Here is a 26,599-nt window from a genome sequence, read left to right as displayed (position 1 = left end):
ATTCTGCTCAATTTGAAAAATTGTATTTCTTGCATTGTAACTTACTACAGTATTATTGTAAGCCACTTTGACCCTGCAATCAGTGGGAAAAGGTGGAATATAAATGTGATAAATAAATACATAAAATAAATATGGGAAGCTTTCAAATAAATTTAAAAAAATCATTTGTCCTCTACCTTTGAAGGCACTGCCTATCCAAGTGGAACAGCTTAGACTTTTTTACAGATGGACCAGTCCAAGGCGGTCCCTTATTTCTACTAAGCTTTTGCTATTGTTTTGGGTGAACTAAAATGGCGGCAAGCTCCGCCTATTGGCTTCAGCCCACACAAGGAACCTCCTTGACCGCCTCCTGTCTCATTCCACAGACGGTGACGGCTGTCATCCTGGTACGCATGCGCAAGAGAACCCTTTCGCCCCGCATTCCCTTCCTCTGACGATTGCTTGGCAACGCCGCTGTGTTCTCTTCTCACGCGACGCTGAGCTCTCGGGGGAGTCTCGCGAGATTAGACAGCCAGCGAGAGGGGCAGCAGCAGCAGTGGTGGTGGTAGTGGGCACAGGCTGGGACCGGGGTCCCCCTCTTATTCTTGTGGCCATGACGAACGTCTCTTACCACATCTCCAACCTACTGGAGAAAATGACGTCCAGCGACAAGGACTTCAGGTGGGGGCCTGGACTGGACATGGGCGCGCTGGGGGGGGGGGGGGGGGCAGGGGAGGAGCTCGGCGGTGTGAACTGGGCCTGCTCGATGGGCTCTGAGGGGAGGGGGGGGGGGGTTATGTAAGGGATAGTGTGTTAGAAGTTTAAAAAGAAGGAGCAACAAAAATGTTCTCTAGACTTCAGAAGTCACTGAACTGACACAAGGTCGGACATGTGCAAACCCTGTTCAGACACATGATTGACAAGACAAGAGACCAGTATGCAAGGGAAGAGGAAGGGAGACCCTTAAAATATAATTGGAGGGATGCAGAAGTTCCCAAACCTGTCATGGGGGATATAGAAGCGAACTTTTCAAAATTATTCAGGGTGCTGAGACCAATGGAAGTAACTCTTCCCTGGACACATTCAAGGAATTTTCTCAATATTGGGGGTGCTCAAGCATCCACAGCACCCGCAGAGCCGGCTCTAATGGGGGGCTGTTTTCAGGATACATGCTATGAATATGCATGAGAGAGATTTGTATGCAGTGCTTTCATTTTAGCAACAAACACAGCCAAGCTGACAACAAAAGAACAGTAGACCAGATGATGTAAATAAATACAGCAATAATAAAAACATCCAAAGACTCAACACAAATCGTGTTTCAGTCCCAACGGCCTGCCTCAGGAGCCTTAAAAAGGGATAAATTCAAATGCACTACTTCTCAAACCTCATGTGGTAATCGAGGCAGATCAGGGCGGGAGAAGCAACTTGGTGCAGTCACAATGGCTCCAACTAGATGGATTAGATTACCACATGAGGTTTAAGAAGTAGAGCTCCTGAATTCATCCCTTTCTAAGGCTCCTGAGACAGGCGGTTGTGGCTGAAACATGATTCGTGTCTTTTGAATGTTTTTATTATTGCTGTATTTATCTATTTATTTATTTATATCTTCTAGTCTACTTCTCTTTTGTTGTCACCTTCGCTGTGTTTGTTGCTTTTGTACCTTGCAAGAGACTTTGTTCTTCTGTTTCCTGTCATGCTTTCATCTTATGTAGGTTCATTGTAGATTTAATTTAATTTGAAGTTCAAGGTGCATGGTTAAAAAACAAACCCAGATCCAATCTTGTCACATTCCAGGATACAAGCGATCAAAAATTTTAGGTGGAATAACAAAAATACAAATAAAAATAATGTATAAAATGCAGGTGTGTGGTGTTAGGAATATTTTTTTAGTACATGATGATGTAGATGTGTTTGTGATGGGAGATTTTTTATTTTGGCCAAGGTGGGAGGATGTTTATGGGTGAGTAGTGTGTGTCAGCAGTATATTTTTAGTTCATGTTTGTGACGGGATTTTTTATTTTTGGTGAGGTGTGTAACCATATCTTTAAAGCTGTACAAAAATTAGAATAGTTGTTAATAGTTTTTATATTGTCTGCAAACTTCCCTGCTAATTTGTTGGTTATTAGTCACACCGTTACATGATCAGGCTTCCTTTGAGAATGCAAGCCAGGTGCAGCATGAAGTGGTGGCTTAATTTACCTAGCCTTTTCCAGGGGGTGAACTTAGATGCTCCAGAATAGATTATGGTAACCATGGATGCTTATTAGGCTGGGGGACACATTGCCGGGACAGGTGGCAGAAGGGAATGATCTAAGACCAAAGCATCCTGGTCCATCAACCTGTTGGAGCTGAGAGCAGTTCAAATGGTGATGTGAGTCCTCGGTGCCATATTTCACCACAGGGTGGTAACAATGCAATGGTGGTGGCTTATATGAATATGCAGAGGTTTACCTGTCTGAATCCAGTGGTTCTCCGGGTCTGGTGCAGCAGAAGATTTTGAGCTTCTGGCTCGACAGGTCGAGCAGGATCGCTCCCGGAAGGAGAACAGGAGAACATAAGAGTAGCCATACTGGGTCAGACCAATGGTCCATCTAGCCCAGTATCCTGTTTTCAAACAGTGGCCAAGCCAGGTCACAAGTACCTGGCAGAAACCCAAATCGTGGCAAAACTCCATACAACAATACCCATACTGCATACTCCATACTTCCCATGTCTGTCTCAATAGCAGACTATGGACTTTTCCTCCAGGAATTTGTCCAAACCCTTTTTTAAACCCAGATACGGTAACCACTGCTACCACCTCCTCTGGCAAAGAGTTCCAGAGCTTAACTATTCATTGAGTGAAAAAATATTTCCTCCTATTTGTTTTCAAAGTATTTCCATGTAACTTCCTTGAGGTTTTGTAAGCTCTTTGAGCAGGGACTGTCTTTTTTGTGTATTTAGCGCTGCGTATGCCTTGTAGTGCTATAGAAATGATTAGTAGTAGTAGGGTCCCCTAGTCTTTGTACTTTTGGAACGAGTAGAAAATCGATTTACTTCTCATTCTACCTCAATCATATCTCCCCTCATCTGTCTCTTTTCCAAGTTGAAGAGCAATAACCTCTTTAGCCTTTCCTCGTACGAGAGGAGTTCCATCCCCTTTATCATTTTAGTCGCTCTTCTTTGAACCGTTTCTAATTCCGCTATATCTTTTATAAGATATGGTGACCAGAACTGAACGCAATACTCAAGATGCGGACGTACCATGGAGTGATACAAAGGCATTATAGTATTTTTGGTCTTATTTTCTTGGCGTCTTTGATGCAACCCTTATCCTGGAGTATCCAGAACCGTTCCCTCGTCCTGGAAGAGTTGCTGAGGTGCCCCTGAGTGGGAAGCCAGCGGATGTCGGAGCTGCTGCTGCTGCGGCTGAACCTGTAGATGGGTCCAGAGCACTTATTCCTTTGGCAACGGTGGGGAGTGGTGAAGTTGTTTCCTTTGAGGCTGGTGCTATCGGGACGGCCTCATGTCACTCAAATTGGTTTCCATCAGTTGTTTAGTAAGGAGGAAGAAACCAGAGAAAAGTCATCTTGGAAAAGCTGTGAAATGTTAGGAATTCTTGCTTTCACATTTGGATCAGTTTCAGCGAGATGGACGCTCTTCAGTTCCAAGTTACCTGGTATGAAAATTATGTGACTCCATTTGAATTTAAAATATCTACTTTTGAGAAAGACCTAAAGAAAGTTGAAAAGGACTTGTTATCAGTGAAAGAAGTGCAAGTGACATTGATAAAAGATCAAGTAATTACTCATGAAAAATTGGAGACTTTGGAAAATTATAAAAGGCAGTTAAACCTGTGGTTTGTTAATTTTCCTAGATCTTCTGTTTTGTCACCAATAGATATGTTGAAGAAATATATTATAGAAGATCTTCAAGTCCTTGTTACCAGGGTTTATTATGTGGATTGGCGTGGAACCTCATCTCAGGAAGCAAGGAAAGATCAATCAGCGGGCACTTTTGACCTGGCAGTGTTTTTAGAAGCGTCCAGTCCTGTGGTATCTACTGCCACTTTGATTGCTTTCTTTGCCTTGGAGCCAGACAGTAACTGGCTCCTTAGATTTTTTTTCCGTTATAAAGATATTGAGTTTCTGGTTCATGAAGTTCAAATATTTCCTGACCTGTCCAAGGTCATACAGCTCAGGAGAAAGGCGTTTTTAGCCTCGAAACCTGAACTTCTGGCACTGGGGGGAACATTTTTTCTTCAATTTCCATGCAAATGTTTAGTTAAGTTTCAGTCTAAGATGTATGTTTTTCTAGATCCAGAACATTTTAAGAATTTTCTAGCAGCAAGGAAACCTCCTCAACCTATATACTGGTTTCCACGCTTGAAATAGACAACCACTTTTGATCTTTAAAAAAATTTCCTGTGTTTTCCTTGATGATTCCAGTTTAAATTCTCCTGTTCACTGGATTATTCTGTATTCTCCTCCCCCTTTCTTTTCGTTTTTTATATTTCCTTATTTCTTAATTATTTTGATATATCATTCTTTAATTTTGTTTATTTCTGTATTAGTGGTTTGCTTCTTTGTTGTATTTCAATTAAGGGATGATTTTGTCTGTATCAACAGTTATCTTGGTTGTATTTTGAAAACTAATTAAAAAGCAAAAAAAGAAATCGATGTTCAGGGTAGGCAACTCATTACACATTTCAATAGTAGAGGCTGAAAAATATTGATGCTTTATGAACACGGTCATATCCAGAGAGGAGTATATAAAAATGTATTGATATTGAACCTTTCTACTGTGCTGGTACTGCGACAGTAAAACTCAGGACGTTTTTGTGATTTGCTTTTTTTAAATCTTCAGTGATATTATAATAAGGTTGTTGCAGGGATAAAGTGGGTTTTAATAGTACACCTTTTTCTGACCTACAATGAATTCTATTACAAATAATGTGAATTGTAAATGATTTCCAGTGTTCATTTGGGACTTTTCCTTGCTTAATCCTAACTTGTAACATGCTTTGAGTGCTCTTAATGGAAAGGTTGAATAATCAATGAACAAAAATAGATTCTTGTATATGTTCTGAAATAGTATATGTAGTTCTTGAAAATGAGCACTTGTACTGTGGAAGATACTAGAATTTGAAATGCCCTTTAAAACAGTTGGAGAAATTATAGGTAACACAGATACAATTCCTAAAGCCAAGTGCGAGGCAAGGCTGACGTGATCTGTTCCTCTGCCTCCTTTTCAGATTCATGGCTACCAATGATCTGATGATGGAACTGCAGAAAGATTCCATAAAGCTGGATGAAGACAGTGAGAAAAAAGTTGTTAAGATGCTTCTGAAGTTGCTGGAAGATAAGAATGGTGAGGTGCAGAACCTTGCTGTGAAGTGGTAAGAAGTCCTCGTGTTCCTTTCTGCCCTGCTAATTGACTTTAGAAACTATCTATTTATATACATACATGTATGTGTATGTGTGTGTATGTGTATATCTATATCTATCTATCTATCTATCTATCTATCTATCTATCTATCTATCTATCTATCTATCTATCTATATATATATAATGCTTACATTTGTTTTAAATCTGCTGCCAGTTTGTTTCAGGGAATGTCTCCCAGTACTATCTGGAAAAGTAAATAATTGTCCTTATTAACCTGTTCCACCCACTCATGATTTATAGAGCTCTATCATGTCTCCTTTCAGCCGTCTTTCCTCCAAGCTGAAGAGGCCTAACCACTTTAGCCTTTCCTTATAGGAAAGCTGTTCCATGCCCTTGATCATTTTGGTCACTCTTTTGTAAGTTGGGCGCAAACAGATCTGTACAGAGCATCAAAGAAGAGATCACACCCACAAGTCTATACAGAAGCATAATGATTTTTATCCTGTGTTCTTTTTCAAAGAATCCCTAACACTGAGCTGAGAATTTCAGTGTTTTGTCTACAATGATTGCAACTTGGTTTTCCTAACTAATAACTAATGTGAAGCTCATTTTTGTGTACACCTACAGAGCAGCTTCCAAAAGGATCTGGCCAGGTAAAAGGTTTTTTTACCTAAGTAGTTTACAGTGGTTAAAAATGCCCCCCTAAAAAGCACATGTTGGGTTCACTATGAGCATCCTTTTCACTGCATTAAAAGGAGCATGTTTAGGTGGGATAAAGTGCACAGGAGGAGGGGGTGCCCATGAGCCCCAGAAGACATGCTGGTGCAACTTTCAGAGAGAAAGAGGCATATTTTCAAAGCACTTAGCCTTCCAAAGTTCCATAGAAACCTATGGAACTTTGGAAGGCTAAGTGCTTTGAAAATATGCCTCAAACTGTCTTATAGTCTGCAGGTGTAAAAAGTGTCATTTGGATGCCCAGTCCATGATGTTTTCCGCCAGCAACTCCTTTTAAATGTGTCTTTTAACTAGTTTGAATAACTATGTGTCATCTGTGAATTTGATTCTCGCTCATTGCTCCCTTTTCTAGATCATTTAAGAGTGAGTTTGAAACTAGTCCCAGTATAGATCCCTCTAGATTAAAAACTGACCATTTAATCCTGCTGTGTTCTGTCTTTTAACCAGTTACCGCTCCACAGTAAGACGTGGCCTTCTGTCTCTTAGCTTTTAATTGCCTCATAAGTTTCTAATGAGGGAGTTTATTGAAAACCTTCTGAAAACGCATTTAAATGATTTGTAATGTTTTTCCACTCTTTTGCCAGTTTGGGCCCCTTGGTTGGCAAAGTGAAAGAATACCAAGTGGAGACAATTGTAGATACTCTGTGTACCAACATGTTATCAGAAAAGGAACAGCTACGAGACATCTCCAGTATTGGACTGAAAACTGTCATCTCTGAGCTACCCCCAGCATCCTCAGGTGACCTGACTTGAACTGTCTCCCTGGGGGACGGCGGCATCTCTGTAGAGAACATAGAGGACATTAGAGAGGGCAGTACAGTCTGGAAAGAGGCCATAGCACCATAAAGAAAGCATCTCCTCTCTGCACACAAGGATTATTTTATCCTTAAACTGATCAGGGCTTGGAGTCTTTCACCTAGTACAGGCAGCTGCATTGTTCATGAAGAATCACTATATATGAAGCTATTATATCACCAAGTTATTAGTTTTACAAGCAAAAAAGCCCGTTTCGTGAAAAATGAAACAGGCCCTAGTAAGGCTATCGTCTAATCGCAATTATGTTTTAAATCTCTCTTCCCTGCATTCTTCTCCATCTATATCCAGCAATTCTCCTTTCTCCCCTCCATGTCCAGCGATTCTGCTGTGTGCCCTGCCCTCCATGTCCAGCGATTCTCCCCTCCCCTCTTGCCCCACAACAGCCCTCCTTTCCTTCCTGCCGCCCTGCCTTAAAAACGTTTATTTTACCTCAAGTCGCAGCAGCAGGCTCGGCTCGCCTCCAGCCTTCCCTTTCCTTCCCTCTCCACTGATGTAATTTCCTCTTTCTGTGAGAGGAAATGGAAGGCTGGAGGCGAGCCGATTACATAGTAGCTCATTTGCATACAGTTACGAACCTAGCCAGCCAGTTGTCCAGGGCCGCAGATTGAGAAATTAATATATAGGATAGACAGCTAAATCCAATAATATAATAACAAAGACCCGTTTTCTCCCACTGTTCTTCCCTCTGATTTTGTGCACATTTCCATTGCCTAAATCAAGGCCAGTTCACTCCCCAGTCTCAGCCCTGCTCTCACCACCAGGAACTGAGAATGTGGGCGAATGTTCTGCTCCTCTTCCACAGTGCCTGTGCTTTTGTTCCCTCTCAGCACACATGACCGTCCCACAGATAACCCTTTTCTTTCACACCTAAAACCCCAGTGATGCATGTGAGATGAGATGTGGCAACAGAGATGAGGAAGGATGATAGAATAGAACAGATGGGAAGGCAGACATTAGAATACATTGTGATTAACCTTTCTGTTCTTGCATTAAAATAACCAAATGATGTTTATATCCGTTCTGAATAAGAGAGCCATAACTTCTCATCAGTTACCTAAAAGCTACCTAAGTAGTTCCTTGCTTGTGAAGCATACAAGAGAGTTCAATAAAGAAGGTGTCATAATTAAAATGAAATAAAATCATTGGTACTGTAGACTGTGGGTCTAGGGATTAAATGTTAGATTTAAACACAGCCATTGGTTGAAACGTGGGCTTGAATGCTCTTCCAAAATTACTTGTTTAACCAAAGTTTCACATCTCCTTTGGCTGTAATGACTAGTTGCTGCCATGTTCATGATGTTTCTTTGGTTTAGGGTCAGTGATGACCGCTAATGTGTGTAAGAAGATCACAGCACAGCTGACTGGAGCTATTGGAAAGCAGGAGGATGTGTCCGTTCAGTTGGAGGCGCTGGATATCTTGTCAGACATGCTAAGCCGGTGAGAGTGGGGCTGAGAACATTAAGGGTTGGGTTTAGGCAGAGGCAACTTAGTCACATGCTTTGGGTACTGAAGGGATCCAAAAATTACCTCCTCTTTGCACGCCTCGGCTCTTGGTCATCTGCTTATAGGCACTGTAATTTTATATCCGGTTCTGAGAGCTTAGTGCCCTCACTGACACTGTAACTTTCTATTTCTTCACCCGCACTTTCAGGCTGGGTGGCATGCTTTTTGCCTTTCATTCATCCATCCTCAGCTGCCTTCTCCCTCAGCTCACCAGTCCCCGGCTGGCAGTGCGGAAGAGGGCAATCATCGCACTAGGGCATCTGGTCCAGACCTGCAATGGAAACATTTTCACAGAGCTGATGGACCGTCTCCTGAGTGAACTGCAGAGTAATGAGTCCACCTCCAGCACCCGGACCTACATCCAGTGCATGGCGGGTATCAGCAGACAGGCTGGGCACCGCATCGGTAAGAGGTTATTGTAGGCAGGATGGGCACCGCCATCGGTAAGAGATTATTCTAGACAGCTAGGCACAATGTGGGTAAGGGGCAATGGCAGGTTATTTATTGTGTTATTATGGAGTCAGATGATTAAGGACAATCGGTGCAATTTCATAACACCTAATACTCCTTTACAGAATACTAGCGAAACTGGGTAAAGAGATGGTGGAAATTCCAGAGGAATGGGTGTAATGTTGAGCCCCACGTGCTCTGTCAAAGTGTAACCCCTCCTTTTTGCAAATATGCATCGTAAGATGTGCACATATTTGTGTGAGTAAATGCCCTTATTCTAAATACATGGGAGATGGGTGTATGAGTGTTAGCAGTCTGGTAAGGTGAGGAAGTCCCGCTTAGTCAGAGCTCTCTTTACTGCTCCATTCTGACTAGCCAAAGTATCCCCACTTTCATAGCTGGGTATGTCAGATCACAGAGCTTGCCGTTGGTATTGGTGTGATGTAATATAGAGATGGAAAAGCAGGGAATCTGATTGATTGGTAACCTCAGATAGTGTTTAGTAATAAAATAATAAACTGAAGAAAGGCAGGAAGAGAAACACTTAAGTCCATTTTTCTCTTTTAGGAGGGTACCTGGAGAAGATTATCCCTCTTATTGTCAAGTATTGTAAAGTGGAGGACGATGAGCTTCGGGAATATTGTTTTCAGGCATTTGAGTCTTTTGTCAGAAGGTACAGGCTCATCAAAGAACTCTGTTCACATCTCATAAAACACAGTATATCCTTGTATCAATGTCGCTATCCCTTTTCTCTTTTCAAGGTGTCCGAAGGAGATCTCTCCTCACATCTCCACAGTGACAGGGTTGTGCTTGATGTATATCACGTATGATCCCAACTACAACTATGAGCATGAAGAGGAGGAAGAGGAGGAGGAAGAAATTATGGAAATGGAGAATGGGGAGGATGAAGAACAAGGTGAGAGAAGCAAGATTCTAACGGAACGACCCTTTCCTGTTTAGCAGAAACCTTGGGCTAAAGGAGCAGAAAGTTTACAAGCTGAAACTTGACAGAAATCTCAATATGGGTATCAGGTGGAGAGGAGAGAAAATTCTGAAAACAAGGACCAAAAAGACATGATGTTGAAATGGGGGGTATGGCAAAGAGTCTGATGGCCGAGCCAGCTCTTTAATTTGTGCTTGTAGATGAAACAACTGTAAGGGTAAGGGATGTGCATTTTCTATACCTCCTTTCTGTGGTACATCCAAAGTGGTGTACGTATTATATGCAGGTACTTTCTTTGTCCCTGGTGACCTGACAATCTAAGATTTTATATCTGGAGCAAAGGCTTCAGGTTTATTAAAACTTAATATATGGCCCTAGAGAAATATCTTTCAGAGCAGTTTATATTCTCTAAAAGGATTATTAATTTATAAAGAGAGGACAGAGATAAAGATAAGGAAGGGAACTTGGTTTGCAGGTAGAGAGTTAAGGAGCTGCAGTGGAATTGAATGTGGTTCTCCCTAGTTTTCAGCCCACAGCTTACGCCTCCATCTCAGGATTAGCGTTCCACACACCCAACAACTGAGACCAGTTTTACATACCTTATTCCACTGTCCATACAATTTACTTTGTCTAGCCACCAACCTTATTTATCTGTTTCTTGCCTATCTTGTCTATCTCCGAACTACATATATTCCCCCTCCTGCTTATTAAGATGTTTCATTTTATTTTGCTGACATCTGTCATATTTTTGTGTTATAAATGTTTTAATGTGTATTGAATTGACCTGTGGATTGAGTCTGACCAGCAGATGGTGACAAGAACAAAGTATTGGGAACATTGACTTTTTAAGAGCACCCTGCAGCCTAGGCTGCTCGGTATTTTTCTGTCTTTAGCAGATGTTGATGGTCATATTCTACTGCTTCTGTTTTTGGTGGTGTCAGCTTCTGGCCCAGTTGGAGAACTGCAGGCCATAGGTCAGTTGAGCAGAAGTTGCTGATATTTTGGTTAATAACAAACAACTACTACTACTACTTAACATTTCTAGAGCGCTACTAGGGTTACGCAGCGCTGTACAGTTTAACAGAAAGGGCAGTCCCTGCTCAAAGGAGCTTACAAACTAAAGGACAAAATGTCAAGTTGGGGCAGTCTAGATTTCTTGAATAGTGGTTAGGTGCCAAAGGCGACATTGAAGAGGTGGGCTTTGAGCAAGGATTTTCATAGTAGTCTGACACCCCTCCCCCCTCCCAATATTTGTCTTCATTGCCTGCTGTGGAGTTTTTTGTATTTATTCTTCTTCAGTTAAAAAAAAAAAAAGTTATATTTCTGGGGGTGAGTTTTGACAGCTTAGGCAGCAAGGCAACACACCCTTGGAGACAAGCCTTTTCTAATATTCAAAAGCTATTACTTCATTGAAGAGCCCACTTTGATTGCCATGGGAAATATGGTTGTAATTTGAAACAGCTTGTAACCCAGCTGTTTGTTCTGCCATGGCAGTTTTTCTTCTTTTCTCAGCATGGAAGCACCAGCAGAGTGAGTAAAATGCTGCTTCTAGTGTGGATCTCACGTGAGCACAGTGAGCAGTATGGATGCTCCCAGGCAGATCTCAGTGAAAACTCATTGGCAGCTAAGAGAGTGGAAAGCCAGACTGCTGTATCCTCAGAGGAGGGTATTACAGGCATCCCCTCAAGAGGCAAGAACAGTGACCATTTTGTCCCCTTCCTCTCCTGCCACCTCTTTCTTTGCATTGGTGCAGTGTTCTTGGGAGATTTTTTTTTTTTTTACTATTGAAGTTTCTTCAGCTGTTTCTGAAGTTTCTTACCAGCCCCTGGGGGTGAGTGAATCATTTTCTTTTGAATTTATTTTATGATTTAAAATGTTATCGTCCAACAGCCCTACTTGGATGTAACCAACATTTTGAGGTGGCTCAAAGAAGTCATTTCTTTCACATATATTCTAGTGATTTACAGGCCCCTCAGAGCTTGAGGGCACACTTTACAAGGGGTATAGCAACTTCTTGGGCAGAGTTATCTGTCTGTCCTACCCTTATCCCTTATTTGTCCTGTCTGTCTGTCCTGATTTAGATTGTAAGCTCTTTTGAGCAGGGACTGTCTTTTCTTCATGTTCAATTGTGAAGCACTGCATACGACTGGTAGCGCTATAGAAATGATTTGTAGTAGTAGTAGTTATATGAAGTGTCACTTGGTCATTGCTTCATACTTTTGCAAAGCATTATAGATAATGTGGAGGCAAGGTCTGTCTCGGCATTTGCAGCCAGAGTGCTTCGAGCAGGAGTTCAGAATCTCTCCCATTTTGAGAAGTGCTTTGCTGTACCACAGGTTCTAAATTGATCTAGTGGTGATAAGGAGAAATTAATTCTTACCTGCTAGTTTTATTTCTTTGAGTCTCACCAGACCAGTCCAGATTCCCTCCCTTTTGTTTCCGTCAGTCTCCAAGCTATTTGCTGTTTTTCTTGTCTGCCTTAAAACAACAAACCCTTTGATAGCTAGTTATGATGGCTTAACAAGGAAGAGGATGTTTGAAGACATAATTCTGAAGCAGTCACCATTGCTTTGTTATCAAAATATTAAGGAGCCTAGGCTACAGGGTGACCTTATATGGCAGGGCTCAAAACGATTTGCTCTTTGGCTGTATTTGCTAGTCAACAGGTTCTGGATTGGTCTGGTGAGACTTGGAGAAATTAATTCTTACCTACTACTTTTCTTTCTACATTTCCAAGTTGCCCTCACAGTTCTAATTGTGTATTGTGCTGTCATTTTACTGTAATAATTTTTTGTCACTACAGTGTAAATTGCCTAGGCCCAGTTACAGCTGCTGTACTGTGCCTTGGGTAAATCTCAAAAGACAGTTACTGTCCTGTAGCTTTCGATGACCGACCTGATGTTACTATGCTGGCTTTGTGCTGTTCTTTTATTTGAGTCTGAAGGGCTGAGATTGTTAGAGACTCGGTGAGGGTGTACTCCGTCTCCTATAGTGCCTGTGTTTCTCTGTCCTCTCAGAGAGCGATGACGAGTACAGCGACGACGATGACATGAGCTGGAAGGTGCGCAGGTCGGCCGCTAAGTGCCTGGAGGCATTGGTCAGCACCCGGCAGGACCTGTTGCAGGAGTTCTACAGAAGCGTGTCTCCCGTTCTTATTAGCAGGTTCAAGGAAAGGGAGGAGAACGTGAAAGCTGACATCTTCAGCGTTTACGTGTCTTTGCTGAAGCAGACTCGGCCCACACAAACCTGGCTGCAGGCCTCCGATTCAGTGAGCAAAGAAGAAATGCCCCTCACCATGCTGCAGAACCAGGTGAGAACCTAATGAGCACTTTATGGGACACCTGCCACTGACTTGACATGTGACAGCCTGCTGGTTAAACAAAGGCTCATGCTAAAGAGACTCAAGCAGGGAACAAAAAGAGCAGCACTTGTGAATGCAGTTGGCCTGAGTGAGCTGGAAATTGTGGGTGTGGGGGGGGGGGGGGTGCTTTTCTAGCCTATTCGGCTGCACCCCTTCCTTTTTGTCAAGAGAGTTTTTCTTAGATTCCATTAATTATGCATTTACAGCACCGCCGGCAACCTAACCTGCATGTTATGAGATACAGAATTAAAGATTTGCCTCTGCCCCCCCCCCCCCCCCCCCCCCCCCCCCCCCCCCCCCCCCCCCCCCCCCCCCCCCCAAGTTCATTTCAGCAGAATCATTTGGCCGGAAATCGGAACACATGCCTACAGAAATTAGACCCTAGGAGGGAGGAGAGTTACATATCTGAATTGTTTGTGTCTTTTCCTTCATTTTCAGGTTCCAAATATAGTAAAAGCATTAGCCAAGCACTTCAAAGACAAAAGCATGAAATCAAGGCAAGGGTGCTTTGGCCTTCTGACAGAACTAGCAAATATTTTCCCTGGCTCCCTGGCAGACCATATTCCTGCATTAGTACCCGGTAAGAGCCATATTCTCAGTGCTAGCAAAGAGAGAAGAGAAAAACACTTGCTTATCATCATGTATAATATGTACCAAATACAAAAAAATATAAAGTAGGAAAAATAATTGTTGAAAAACAATCAAGTAATGAGCTAAAGTTAGTTTTATATATTAATATATAGATGTAATGACTGGTAAGAGCTCAGATATAACGTTGTCACTTGCAAACTGGCATTGTTTAGATGATGGCATTGTTTAGAGGATGTTAAAGCAATTTCTTGCTTTAACATCCTCTTTCAATCTTCAACTGTGCTCCACTGCCCCCACTCACCAGAACGGCCACTGTCTTGATCTTATCCTCTCCTCAAACTGCTCACTCTCCAGTTTCTGTGCCTCGACTCTTCCCCTCTCTGACCATCATCTGATAATTTTCACACTTAAACACCCTTCTCCCCAGTCCCATCCAATCTTAACCAATACATTTAGGAATCTTCAGGCTATTGACCCTTCTACTCTGTCCTCCAATGTTTCAAATCTCTTCTCTACCACTATGTTATCCAAGTCTGTCAATGAGGCTGTCTTTTCATTTAATACTATTCTATTCTCTCCTCTGCTCTGGATACTCTCGCTCCTCTCATTCCCCGTTCTGTAAAACGTACCAAACCCCAACCTTGGCTGACCTCTAGAATCCGCTACCTACGTTCCTGTGCCCGCTCTGCCGAACGCCTTTGGCTGAAATCCCGTACCCATGCTGACTTCATACATTTCAAATTCTTGCTGACTTCCTTCCAATCTGCTCTTTTACTTGCCAAACAGGACTATTACATCCAGTTGACTAATTCTCTTGGCTCAAACCCTCGTCGTCTCTTTGCCACACTGAACTCCTCAAAGTGCCTTCACCTCCAACCCCCCCTTCACTTTCCCCCCAGACTCTGGCTGAGTTCTTTCATGATAAGGTTCACAAGATTAAACTTGAATTCTCAACCAGGTCACCTCCACCTCTCCTTCCCTTAGTCCCTTCTCTCAACCCTCCAACCCCTGCCTCCTTTTCTTCCTTTTCTGAAATCACTGAAGAGGAAACTACACATCTTCTTTCCTCCTCGAAACTAACTACCTGTTCCTCTGATCCTATTCCCACCCATCTACTTAACACTATCTCTCCTACTGTCATCCCATTTATCTGTCATATCCTCAATCTTTCACTGTCCACTGCGACTGTTCCTGATGCCTTCAAACATGCCGAAGTCACACCACTCCTTAAAAAACCTTCATTGGACCCTACCTGTCCTTCCAACTATCGCCCCCATCTCCCTCCTCCCTTTCCTATCCAAGATACTTGAACGTGCTGTTCACTGCCGTTGCCTTGACTTTCTTTCATCTCAAGCTATTCTTGATCCACTTCAATCTGGCTTTCGCCCCCTTCGTTCAACTGAAACAACGCTTGCTAAAGTCTCCAATGATCTGTTCCTAGCCAGATCCAAAGGTCTCTATTCTATCCTCATCCTTCTCGCTCTATCTGCTGCTTTTGACACTGTTGATCACAGCCTACTCCCTGATACGCTGTCCTCCCTTGAATTTCAGGGCTCTGTTCTTTCCTGGTTTTCTTCTTATCTCTCCCAGCGTACCTTTAGTGTATACTCTAGTGGATCCTCTTCTACTTCTATCCCACTGTCAGTTGGTGTACCTCAGGGATCTGTCCTGGGACCTCTTCTCTTCTACATCTATACTTCTTCCCTTGGTACTCTGATCTCATCCCATGGTTTTCAGTATCATCTTTATGCTGATGACTCCCAGATCTACCTCTCCACACCAGAAATCTCAGCCGAAACCCAGGCCAAAGTATCAGCCTGCCTGTCTGACTTTGCTGCCTGGATGTCTCAGCGCCATCTGAAACTAAACATGACCAAGACTGAACTTCTTATCTTTCCCCCTAAACCAACCTCTCCTCCTCCCCCATTCTCTATTTCTGTGGATAACACTCTCATCCTTCCTGTCTCATCAGCTCGTAACCTTGGGGTCATCTTCGACTCCTCCCTCTCCTCTGCACATATTCAACAGACTGCTAAAACCTGTCGTTTCTTTCTCTATAATATCAGCAAAATTCGCCCTTTCCTTTCTGAGCACACTACCAGAACCCTTATCCACACTCTTATCACCTCTCGCTTAGACTATTGCAACTTGCTTCTCACAGGTCTCCCACTTAGCCATCTCTCTCCTCTTCAATCTGTTCAAAATTCTGCTGCACGACTAATATTCCACCAGGGTCGTTATGCTCATATTAGCCCTCTCCTCAAGTCACTTCACTGGCTTCCTATCCGTTTCCGCATACAGTTCAAACTCTTCTTATTGACCTATAAGAGCATTCACTCTGCAGCTCCTCAGTACCTCTCCACTCTCATCTCTCCCTACATTCCTCCCTGGGAACTCCGTTCACTGGGTAAATCTCTCTTATCTGCAGCCTTCTCCTCCACCGCTAACTCCAGACTCCGTTCCTTTTATCTTGCTGCACCATATGCCTGGAATAGACTTCCTGAGCCGGTACGTCAAGCTCCATCTCTGGCCGTCTTCAAATCTAAGCTAAAAGCCCACCTTCCTAACCCTTGTTCACTTGTTCAGAACCCTTATTTTATCATCCTCACTTTAATATTCCCTTATCTCTTGTTTGTCCTGTTTGTCTGTCCTAATTAGATTGTAAGCTCTGTCGAGCAGGGACTGTCTCTTCATGTTCAAGTGTACAGCGCTGCGTACATCTAGTAGCGCTATAGAAATGATAAGTAGTAGTAGTAGACATGTACCTTGCTCTCCTCACCGCACTTATCACATCAGTAATGGAGCCAAAATTTGTTCAATATGCAATAACAGTAGAAAAGAGGTTCCATATAGGCAAGGAAATTGTCCATTATTTGATGAAAAAATTTGCTGCTGAGTGACTTTGGTGATCCAGTGTTCATCAAGTGAAAATGTGTAAAATTCACACGCGTCTTAATCCGTATATTAAACTGCTGCTCTCAAAAAGTCAGCCCTTCAAATCTTCGGCTGCCCTCTACATGCGACCGTGTTTTGCTTATGTAGCGTTTTCAGGAGGGCAGCTGGGGCAGTCTTCTGGGAAGCGTGTGAATTTGGCACATTTCCACTTTATGGACAGTATTTCAAAGTAGCATAGCAGTCAGTATGCTCTAACTAGATTTAGCACATGTAAGGTCATTTGTGACTATGGTATTAGCATTAATGGGACAGAACGGCTGAAAGGGCTCCACTGTAAGGTTTCCATGTTTTCGCCTTTTCTGCAGCATATACACAGCGTTAGTTATTTGGCCTGGCAGTTACTCTTGCACCTTTGAGCTTCGCAGCATCAGCCTTCCCTTGCTAATATCCATGACTTTTTTTAATCCCCTCTGAAGTTAGCCTAGTGATTTGCCTTGATGATGCCTGGCTCCAGTGAGTGTGGACCCAGTGTTGTCCTTGTTATGTGATGGCTGTGAATTATCCGCAGCCAGCCCATGGATCAGAATTGAACCATGGCTCTTCTGCACAGCAATGTGTGGCACACCACAGAACCATAATGCAGTGCTTTTAACAACACAATTATTTTTACTGAGCCACATTTGAGTAATTCAGTTCACTAAAACTAGCAGTTGTTATACAACGAATACATGGAAATAAATTCTGGTTTTTGCCTCCCACACAGGAATTGTTTTCTCTTTGACAGAAAAGTCCAGCTCCTCCAACTTGCGCATTGATACGTTGGCTTTCCTATACGTCCTCCTCTGCAGTCACCCTCCGGAGGTGTTCCACCCCCATGTTGGCACTCTGTTTCCCCCTGTTGTGGTCTGCATTGGAGATCCCTTCTACAAGATCACCTCAGAAGCTTTGCTGGTCACGCAGCAGCTGGTAAAGGTCATTCGCCCCCTGGATGAGCCCACTACCTTTAGCTGCCAGCCATATGTGCAAGATCTGTTTTCCTGCACTTTGAAGAGACTTCAAGCTGCTGACATTGATCAGGAAGTGAAGGAGCGTGCTATCGCCTGTATGGGGCAGATCATCTGCAACCTTGGAGACCACCTGGGTGGTGATCTTCAGCCAACCCTAAAGATTTTTCTTGAAAGACTAAAAAATGAAATCACACGACTGCCCACAGTCAAAGCCTTGACAATGATCGCCAGCTCTCCTCTTAAGATTGATCTGAGGCCCGTGCTTGGGGAAGGCTTTCCCATTCTGGCATCCTTCTTGCGGAAGAATCAGCGGGCCTTAAAGCTAAGCACTTTGACTGCCCTGGACATCCTGATAAAGAACTACAGTGACAGTCTGAAGCCGGCCATGGTTGAACCTGTGCTTGCAGAGCTGCCAGCTTTGATAACGGAGAATGACATGCACATTTCTCAGGTCTCCATTATATTTCTTACCTCACTGGCCACTGTCTACCCAGCTTCCTTGTCAAAGATCAGTGGCTCAATTCTTTCTGAGATCTTCCACCTTGTGCACTCTCCCCTCTTACAGGGAGGGGCCCTTAGTGCTATCCTGGACTTCTTCCAAGCTCTGGTTCTTACAAAGACTAGCAACCTGGGCTACAACAATCTGATGAAACAGCTGACGGGCCCCATCTATTGTTTCAGCCACACCGTTGCCCCAGTGGCCATGCACAAACAAGCGTATTATTCTGTCGCTAAATGTGTGGCAGCCCTTTCGTCTGCTTGCCCCAAGGAAGCTGCTGGCATGGTTGGCCAGTTCATTCAGGATGTGAAGAACCTACGCTCTAGTGACGCAGTGCGCATTCTGGCCTTCCTCTCCTTGGCAGAAATAGGACGTACCATGAACCTGAGTGCGCAGCATGAACTCAAAGCAGTCATTCTGGAGGCTTTGTCTTCCCACAGTGAGGAGGTGAAATCAGCTGCCTCTTATGCCTTGGGCAGTATCAGTATTGGCAGCCTGAAGGACTACCTACCCTTCATCCTTCAAGAGATTGGCAGCCAGCCCAAGAGGCAGTACCTGTTGCTTCACTCCCTGAAGGAGGTTATCAGCAACTCTCTTGCAGACAGCCTGAAGCCCTATGTGGAGGACATATGGACCTTATTGTTCAAGCACTGTGAATGCTCCGAAGAAGGGACCCGGAGTGTGGTGGCTGAGTGCCTGGGGAAGCTCACGCTGGTTAATCCCTCCCAGCTGCTGCCTCGGCTGAAAAAACAAGTGACAGCAGGTGACCAGATTAATACAGTTAATTTAGCTGTGTGTGTGCATACCTATTAATGAACTCTGCCTGTGCTTGTCCTTCACAAAAACATCTGCTTGGTTATAAACAGGAAATTATTGTGATTTGTGGATTTAAACCCTTTCATTTGCTTGGAATGCAGGTTCACCGTATGCACGGAGCACTGTGGTTACTGCCATCAAATTTACAATTTCTGATCATCCGCAGCCCATTGACCTGCTCTTAAGAAGCTGCATAGGTGAGTCAGCCTGCTTTACTCGGGGGGTACCCTCAGTCCACAAAACCAGAAGACTTGCTAACCTTGTTAAAACTTGAGCAAGTGAAAATCTAATATCTGTAAGTTTCAATGAATTTATTTATTGGGATTTATTAACCACCTTTATGCAGAGATTCACCCAAGGCAGTGTACAGCAGGTACAGCTTAACATAAAAGTTACAATTTGTTAACAGCATAACAATAGTAAAATAACCAAAATACAATAAATGAGGTAAACATGAAAGCAGCAAATTGAAACTTAGTAATAGAACTAACATGAAACAGGATCAAAAATATACACATTTAACAGCACTGAAATTAAAATAATGGAGCATAATACTAATGAAACATCAAATAAGCACAATAACATAGATACAATGCTAATGATTTTCTACAATACAGCTTACCATATAGCTGAGGGCCAAGTGCAGATATATAGATGGGGACAAGATGCTTGGAACAGCGTCGGCTGGGATAAATAGCTGGGTGGCTAAACTCGTCAACTTCTTTGTGCAGTTAAGCAAGATATAAGGAACTGACCTAAGTTACAGTGTGTGTAGCAAGCTAGTCCAGGTGCAGAATGAGTGTATGGTCAGTCACCCTATGTATTAAAAGCTTGGGAGAAGAGCCAGGCTCGGTTAATATTTTACCTTCAAAGACAGTAGAAGCTTGGTGCACTTTCAGGTGTTCTATAGATCAGGGTGAAAGCCAAAAAGATGACAACTAGGCTGTAGCTGTCATAAACACTGTAAACTGAGAGGGTGGTGGGCATAGGAGAATGAGGGCTTTCTTTAGCTTAAGCGTCTCCAACCTTTTTCTATCGGGGCCAAATATTTTATTTTGTAACATTCGGAGGGCCAAAACACGCTCCATCATATTTTGCTGCATATTTTATCAAATAGTGGCAAAACATGATAGCTTGTTGTCCCCTCCTCAGCTTTCATCCAGTCTCTCTGTACCAGCACCCCAATCTTCATGCAATCTCTCTCGCTCTCTGTCATGTACCCCCCCCCCCCCCCCCCCCCCCCACTTGCCCAGTCTTTACCTGGCTTCAGCTGCAGAAGAAACAACAGGATTCCTGTCTCCTCACCTCAACATAGCTCTCTGCAAGCTTGAGCCACGTGGTGTTGGGTTTGTCTCGCAGTTTCAAGTCCTGTGAGACTTGAAATGGCAAGACCAAGCTGAACTTCTGGCACCGCGTGCCTCAAGCTTACAGAGAGCTGAGTCATGGTGGAGAAGCAGGAATCCTGCTGTAAGCACCGCAGAAATTGCCAGGCTTCTGAGGGCCAGAAAAAAAGCACTTGGTGGGCCAGATCCTGGCCCGCAGGCCATAGTTTGGTCAAGCTTGGCTTAGGGACACACGATAAAATAACTACTGTAGGAAGTCTGTGACAGCTTAGTATTAGGGAACATGCAATATCATGTTTGGAAATCTTTATGTTCAAGCTTCATTTTCTAAGTTTTTATTTTATTTATTTGGATTTTGCTCTTTTTAGTAGTAGCTCAAGGTGAGTTACATTTAGGTACACTGGGTATTAGTTAGTACCAAAGAGATGTCACCAATGTTAATCCCAAGACTGAAATGGTATCTCAGAGCCTTCTTCCTGCTCCTCTGCTACTGGGGGCACCTCTAGGAGGAGTGGGGAGTCCTTATAATAACGTTGCCTTTTGGAAGAGTTCCCTTTTGCTCCTAAGTCAGGAAGGGGCTTTGATAAGTTGGTGAAGTTCCCCTGTCACTCCTTCCTTTCACAACGCCTGCATTTTGAGAACCGTCATGCACTACAAGATTGTGAACTTTGAAATGCTTCATCATGATGTCAGCGTTGCTAGACTATTTACTGGAACTTTTCACCTTTGTCTCTTTAACTACGTTAGAGGTGGTCAGATAAATCACATGGAAAAGAAGGGAGCAGATAGTTATTTCATAGCAGTTTGACTTCTGATATGTTGCTGGTATTGATTAGCTTGATTCAGGACATCGTACAAGTGCACTCTAGCAGACAGCACTGCAGGAAGTTTCTTGTACTGGTGACAAGTCAGAAGTGCACCTAAAATTTAACCATGTGGACTGCACAGAAATTACCCCAAAATGTTTCTTTACATCCTGTGATGTTTGTTTAATATTCCCAGGGGACTTTCTGAAGATGCTTCAAGATCCTGATTTGAATGTCCGACGTGTGGCTCTGGTGATGTTTAACTCTGCAGCTCACAACAAGCCGTCCCTAATTAGAGATTTACTAAACACAGTCCTGCCACATTTGTATGCAGAGACCAAGGTCAGGAAGGACCTCATCCGAGAGGTAAATAACAACTGTACGTGAGCCTGCTGCCATTCCTGGTGGTGGGGGGGGGGGGGGTCCAATTTTACAGGGTCTCGGAAACAGGTAAAACCTGGTCAGCACTGAGATGGGATATTTTGAAGGCAGTCTAGTTCGAGGCCTCCTCAGTCCAGTCTTGGTGACCTCACAGCCAACCACGTTTTTAGAATATCCATGGTGAACATGTAGGAGATAATTTGCCTACACTGGGTTTCAATTTAGTGTACGCATATTCATGGTGGACACCCCAGCTTGGCTGCGTGGTCATCTGGACAGGTCAGGACCCAATGTTAATGGCTCAGGGGGAGGGGGTCACGTTTCCTTCTGAGCCATTAGCTGGTCCAGTGTGGGACATGCACTGCTCACACTTGTGCATTGAAAGGAAGAGTGTGGAATTTGCACAGTCTAACACAAGCTGTTGGATCTTTGCTGTAGGTGGAGATGGGGCCTTTTAAACATACCGTGGATGATGGCCTTGATGTGAGGAAAGCTGCTTTCGAGTGTATGTACACATTACTGGAGAGCTGCTTAGACAAACTGGACATCTTTGAGTATTTGAACCATGTGGAGGATGGACTGAAGGACCATTATGATATCAGGGTAATCTGTCTTTCTGTAGCCTTACTCAGGGCAAAGTGTTCACTGATACACATAGTAACTGTTTGCCATAGTTGGAGTAGTTCTACAATAGAGGCTGACCGGAACCAGAACTGAAAATGACACCTCACAGGTCCTCCTAGGACAGACATATACAACAGGAAAAAAAGGATGGAAAGTTTACAATATAAGATAGGGAGAACTGGCTAAGGGGGAACAAAAATCAAAACTAAAGGAGGGTTCAAACAGCTCTACCTAGTTACCAGGAACTTGTCCGAATCTTTTTTAAACCTAGCTGTGCTAACTGCTTTAACTGCATCCTCTGGCAATGAATTCCTGAGCTTAACTGGATATTGAATGAAAAAAAACAAACATTTTTTCAGATTAGTGTTAAATGTACTACTTGGTAGCTTCATGGGGTGTTCCATGATTTTATAGATGATCTCCAGGCTGAAGAATCCTTTCAGCTTTTTCATTTTGGCTATGATCCCTGGAGTACTCCACTATTCACTGTTTTAACCAGTCCCTAATCTAGATTTAGTGCACGCTTTTTCAGTAATAGTTCAGGTAGAGCAGATATTTCTCTGTCTCCTGAGGACTTAACAGCTAAGTTTGTACCTGGACAATGGAAGATTAAGTAGCTTGTCCACAATTGCAAGAAGTATAAGAGACTGCTGAAAAAATTACAAAGCCATGGGATAGGAGGCAAACGCCTTCTCAAAACCTAGATAACATATCAAGCAGCTCACCTTTAACCCCTTCAAAAAACTATAGCAGATAGTGAGAGATTTCCCTTAGCTAAATCTGTGCTGGCTCTGTCCCATTAAACAGTCTGTTAGTATTTTAAGTAATTTTTGTTTTTTAGACTAGTTTCTACCATTTTGCACAGTTTCATTTTTTTTTTTTAGTACTTTGAGAACTGTGGGGAATAGCATCCAGTCCAGGTGATGTTATACTCTTTGGTTTGTCAGTTTGCCCTATTTTGTCTTCCAGGTTCACTGTGATTTCTTTTTGTTCCTCCAAATCATCATCATTAAATACTGTTTCCAGCGTGTGTATTTCCCCAACGTTTCCTCAGTAAGGGCCGGAGCAAATTAATTTAGCCTTGTCCTCTCTGAGTACCCCTTTCCCTCTCTATCATCTAGCAGCCCAGCCAGCTCCTTCATAGACTTTTTGCTTCAAATGCACCTAAAGTTTTATTATGAGATTTTTTTTTTTTGCCTCTTTGGCAAGCTTCTTTTCAAATTGTCTTTGCCTTCCATATTAGCTCTTGGGAGGGGGGTCCAGAATAGCCTTTTTCATCTTACCTTTTAATCACGAGAGCAGTCATTTGACTTTGCTTCTGCCTATCTTAGTACATCTGGTCTAGGCTTTCAGGATGGCATTTTTAAACGGTGCTCATGCCTGATGTAAACTCTTAATGTCTGGAAGGACTAAAGGAAAGCAAATTACTACTACTACTACTTGACATTTCTAGAGCGCTACTAGGGTTACGCAGCGCTGTACAGTTTAACAAAAAGGACAGTCCCTGCTCAAAGGAGCTTACAGTCTAAAGGACAAAATGACAAGTTGGGGCAGTCTAGATTTCTTGAATAGAGGTAAAGTGGTTAGGTGCCAAAGACGACATTGAAGAGGTGGGCTTTGAGCAAGGATTTGAAGATGGGCAGGGAGGGGGCCTGGCGTATGGGTTCAGGGAGTTTATTCCAAGCATGGGGTGAGGCGAGGCAGAAGGGGCGGAGCCTGGAGTTGGCGGTGGTGGAGAAGGGTACTGAAAAGGAGGGATTTGTCGAGAGCGGAGGTTACGGGTAGGAACATAAGGGGAGATGAGGGTAGAGAGGTAAGGAAGGGCTGCAGATTGAGTGCATTTGTAGGTTAGTAGGAGAAGCTTGAACTGTATGCGGTACCTGATCGGAAGCCAGTGAAGTGATTTGAGGAGAGGGGTGATGTGAGTATATTGGTCCAGGCGGAAGATAAGACATGCAGCAGAGTTCTGAACGGATTGAAGGGGGGATAGGTGGCAAAGTGGGAGGCAAATGAGGAGTAGGTTGCAGTAGTCAAGGCGAGAGGTAATGAGAGAGTGGATGAGAGTTCGGGTGGTGTGCTCAATTAGGTATGGCCTAATTCCTCCTTTTGCAGAAGCTTTTAGGTTTTTTTTTCATACTATTTTCCTCATTTTACCATGATCTCCCTTTTGCTAGTGCAGTAGCTTTCTTTTAGTGTCTGTACTCCAGTTATGTCAAATTTGATGCGTTATAATAACTGTTACATCTCACATTAGGTTTAAATAATTCTCCCTCTTTGCGTTCTGGACCAGTTGCTGCTTTAAAGCCATTTACCTACGTTACATCCCTGGCATGTCATGATAGAACAGTTACCCAGTCGCTATTGAGGTAATTGAAATCTCCCATTATTCTGTTTACAGAAATCAAGAACACTAATAAATCTGGCACCATTGCATTTGTTGTCTATTCGTGCTAGACAGCTAGGTGATAGTATACCCCCCTCTTCCCCCCCCCCCCCCCTCATCACACATGGGAAGATCCTAATTTGTGTCAGTCATTCCCATCATGTGTTGCAGTTTTCTTTCATTCCTTCCAGTGTGTTTTATTAGGACTTTGACATGTCTTGTCATTTGGGCTACACCATACAAAATGTCCCTAGTGCCCTTTTGAAAGCTTCCTTTTTCAAGAGTGCTGTGCTTTGTCTGCTGCTAGATGCTGACATTTATCATGCTGGCTCGGTTATCCACACTGTGTCCCAGTGCTGTGCTACAAAGATTGGACCGTCTAATAGAACCCTTGAGAGCAACTTGTACCACTAAGGTATGTCACATTGAGTTTTCTGTATTCTGCCCGCAAGCCTGAATGAGCTAGTGAGGCACTGAGGCTCACTTTCAAAGCACTTAGCCTTCCAAAGTTCCATAGGTTTCTTCGGAACTTTGGAAGGCTAAGTGCTTTGAAAATATGCCTCATAGTCTGCAGCTCTGCAAAAAGGAATAAGCTATTGGGGAAATATATCCAACTTATTTATTGTGCTGCAGCTGATGAGATTGCAGTTTGCATGTTCAGGATGTAATTTATAAAGTCCTCTTGTAAAATAGCGACAGACATCAAAAGTACACAAGGGGGGCGATTCTCTATAGGTTACCTAAAGGAGAAATTAGGTCTTACCTGATAATTTTCTTTCCTTTAGTCTTTCCCATTATTCCAGAATGGAGTAGTTGTGTCCATCAACCAGCAGGTGGAGATAGAGAACTAAAAACTGAGCTGAGACATCTCTCTTGACATCCAGTCCAGCTCCTTAGTATTTACTTAGACAAGTAGTAAGGATAAACTCAGAACAAACACAACAACCTTAAGCAACTCACTAACCTAACACTAATCAGACGAGCAAACGTTTGGACCTTTCTCATCTCTTGACAACTTGTAGAGAACAAGAGATATGCAGGAAGCACCATGCAAGGTGACAGTTGTTATCTGACCTATTACTTTGCACCGACTAAACATCTCAGAAACTTTGGGCAGACCTGTAGAATAGTGGGATGGACTAATGGAAAGAAAGTTATCAGATAAGACCTAATTTCTCCTTTCATTACCTAGCTTCCCACTGTTCCAGAACCTGTGCTATATTTAAAAGCAATCCCCAAATTTAGTGGGATCCTGGCGCCGCTGCCCTGAGGACCGAAGCCCCCAAACTAGCTTCTGAGCATACTGCAACGTCCACCCTGTAGTACTGGGCAAAGGCATGCAGTGGTGACCACATTGCCACCTTGTAAATATCCGCTGGAAACAGTAAGGTAGTTTCTGCCAAGGATCTCGCTGCACTCTTCATAGAATGAGCCCGCAAGGCCTGAGGAGCCTTCTTCCCCACAAGCAAATAAGCTGACACAATAATCTCCTTCAGCCATCTAGCAATTGTGGGCTTGGAAGCCATGAGGCCAAGTCTTTGTTGAACAAAAAACACAGTCTGTTCGATTTGGAAAACTCACTCATGACTTCCAGATATCTAATGAGAACTTTACGCACATTGAGAAGTTTCAAGGACGAATACTGAGCCTCTTCGTCCTCTCTGCAAAAGGACAGAAACTCCACAGATTGGTTGAAATGAAATGCTACTTTCGAAAGAAAGGAAAGAACTGTGTAAAGGAGACTCCACTTCCAAAAAGTGAAGAAAAGGATACCGACAACAGAGAGCCTGGAGTTCCGAAACCCTACGTGCCAATGCAACAGCCACCAAGAATGTTGTCTTTAATGTAAGATCTTTCAAAGAGGCTTCTGAAGAGCCCGAAGGACTAAATTAAGGTTGCACTCTGGACATGGCGTAAGAAAAGGAGGCTGCAAGCTGCCCGCTCCCCACAAGAACTGAACAATATCTGGGTGAGCCACAAGAGACATCTTTTGTAGTCTGCTCCTGAAACAGGACAAAGCCGCAACCTGAACTTTTAAAGAACCCAACCCCAATCCTTTCTGAAGATCTGCTTGGAGAAATGCTCGGATGTGTGCAA

At 43.3% G+C, this 26,599-nt stretch overlaps 1 protein-coding gene across 1 annotated transcript in view; it reads left to right on the top strand.

The window, feature by feature from the left end:
* Positions 1-502: 502 nt before the first annotated feature.
* The window catches only part of LOC115471696 (cullin-associated NEDD8-dissociated protein 1-like), a 29,198-nt gene continuing 3,101 nt past the window's right edge, over positions 503-26,599 (top strand). The window contains exons 1-14 of the mRNA XM_030205483.1: positions 503-660; positions 5,216-5,359; positions 6,669-6,823; positions 8,214-8,337; positions 8,552-8,808; positions 9,421-9,526; positions 9,615-9,769; positions 12,814-13,106; positions 13,596-13,737; positions 17,407-18,912; positions 19,067-19,162; positions 21,311-21,480; positions 21,934-22,098; positions 24,810-24,917. Of these exons, the coding sequence (XP_030061343.1) occupies positions 593-660; positions 5,216-5,359; positions 6,669-6,823; positions 8,214-8,337; positions 8,552-8,808; positions 9,421-9,526; positions 9,615-9,769; positions 12,814-13,106; positions 13,596-13,737; positions 17,407-18,912; positions 19,067-19,162; positions 21,311-21,480; positions 21,934-22,098; positions 24,810-24,917 (3,489 nt within the window). The 5' untranslated portion in view covers positions 503-592. The remainder of the gene's footprint in view (positions 661-5,215; positions 5,360-6,668; positions 6,824-8,213; positions 8,338-8,551; positions 8,809-9,420; positions 9,527-9,614; positions 9,770-12,813; positions 13,107-13,595; positions 13,738-17,406; positions 18,913-19,066; positions 19,163-21,310; positions 21,481-21,933; positions 22,099-24,809; positions 24,918-26,599) is intronic.

This window comes from Microcaecilia unicolor, chromosome 6 (assembly GCF_901765095.1).
Source record: "Microcaecilia unicolor chromosome 6, aMicUni1.1, whole genome shotgun sequence".
NCBI classification, from domain to species: Eukaryota; Metazoa; Chordata; class Amphibia; order Gymnophiona; family Siphonopidae; genus Microcaecilia; species Microcaecilia unicolor.
The sequence above is the reverse complement of the archived record's forward strand: the minus strand, read 5'-3'. Positions and strand labels throughout refer to the sequence as shown.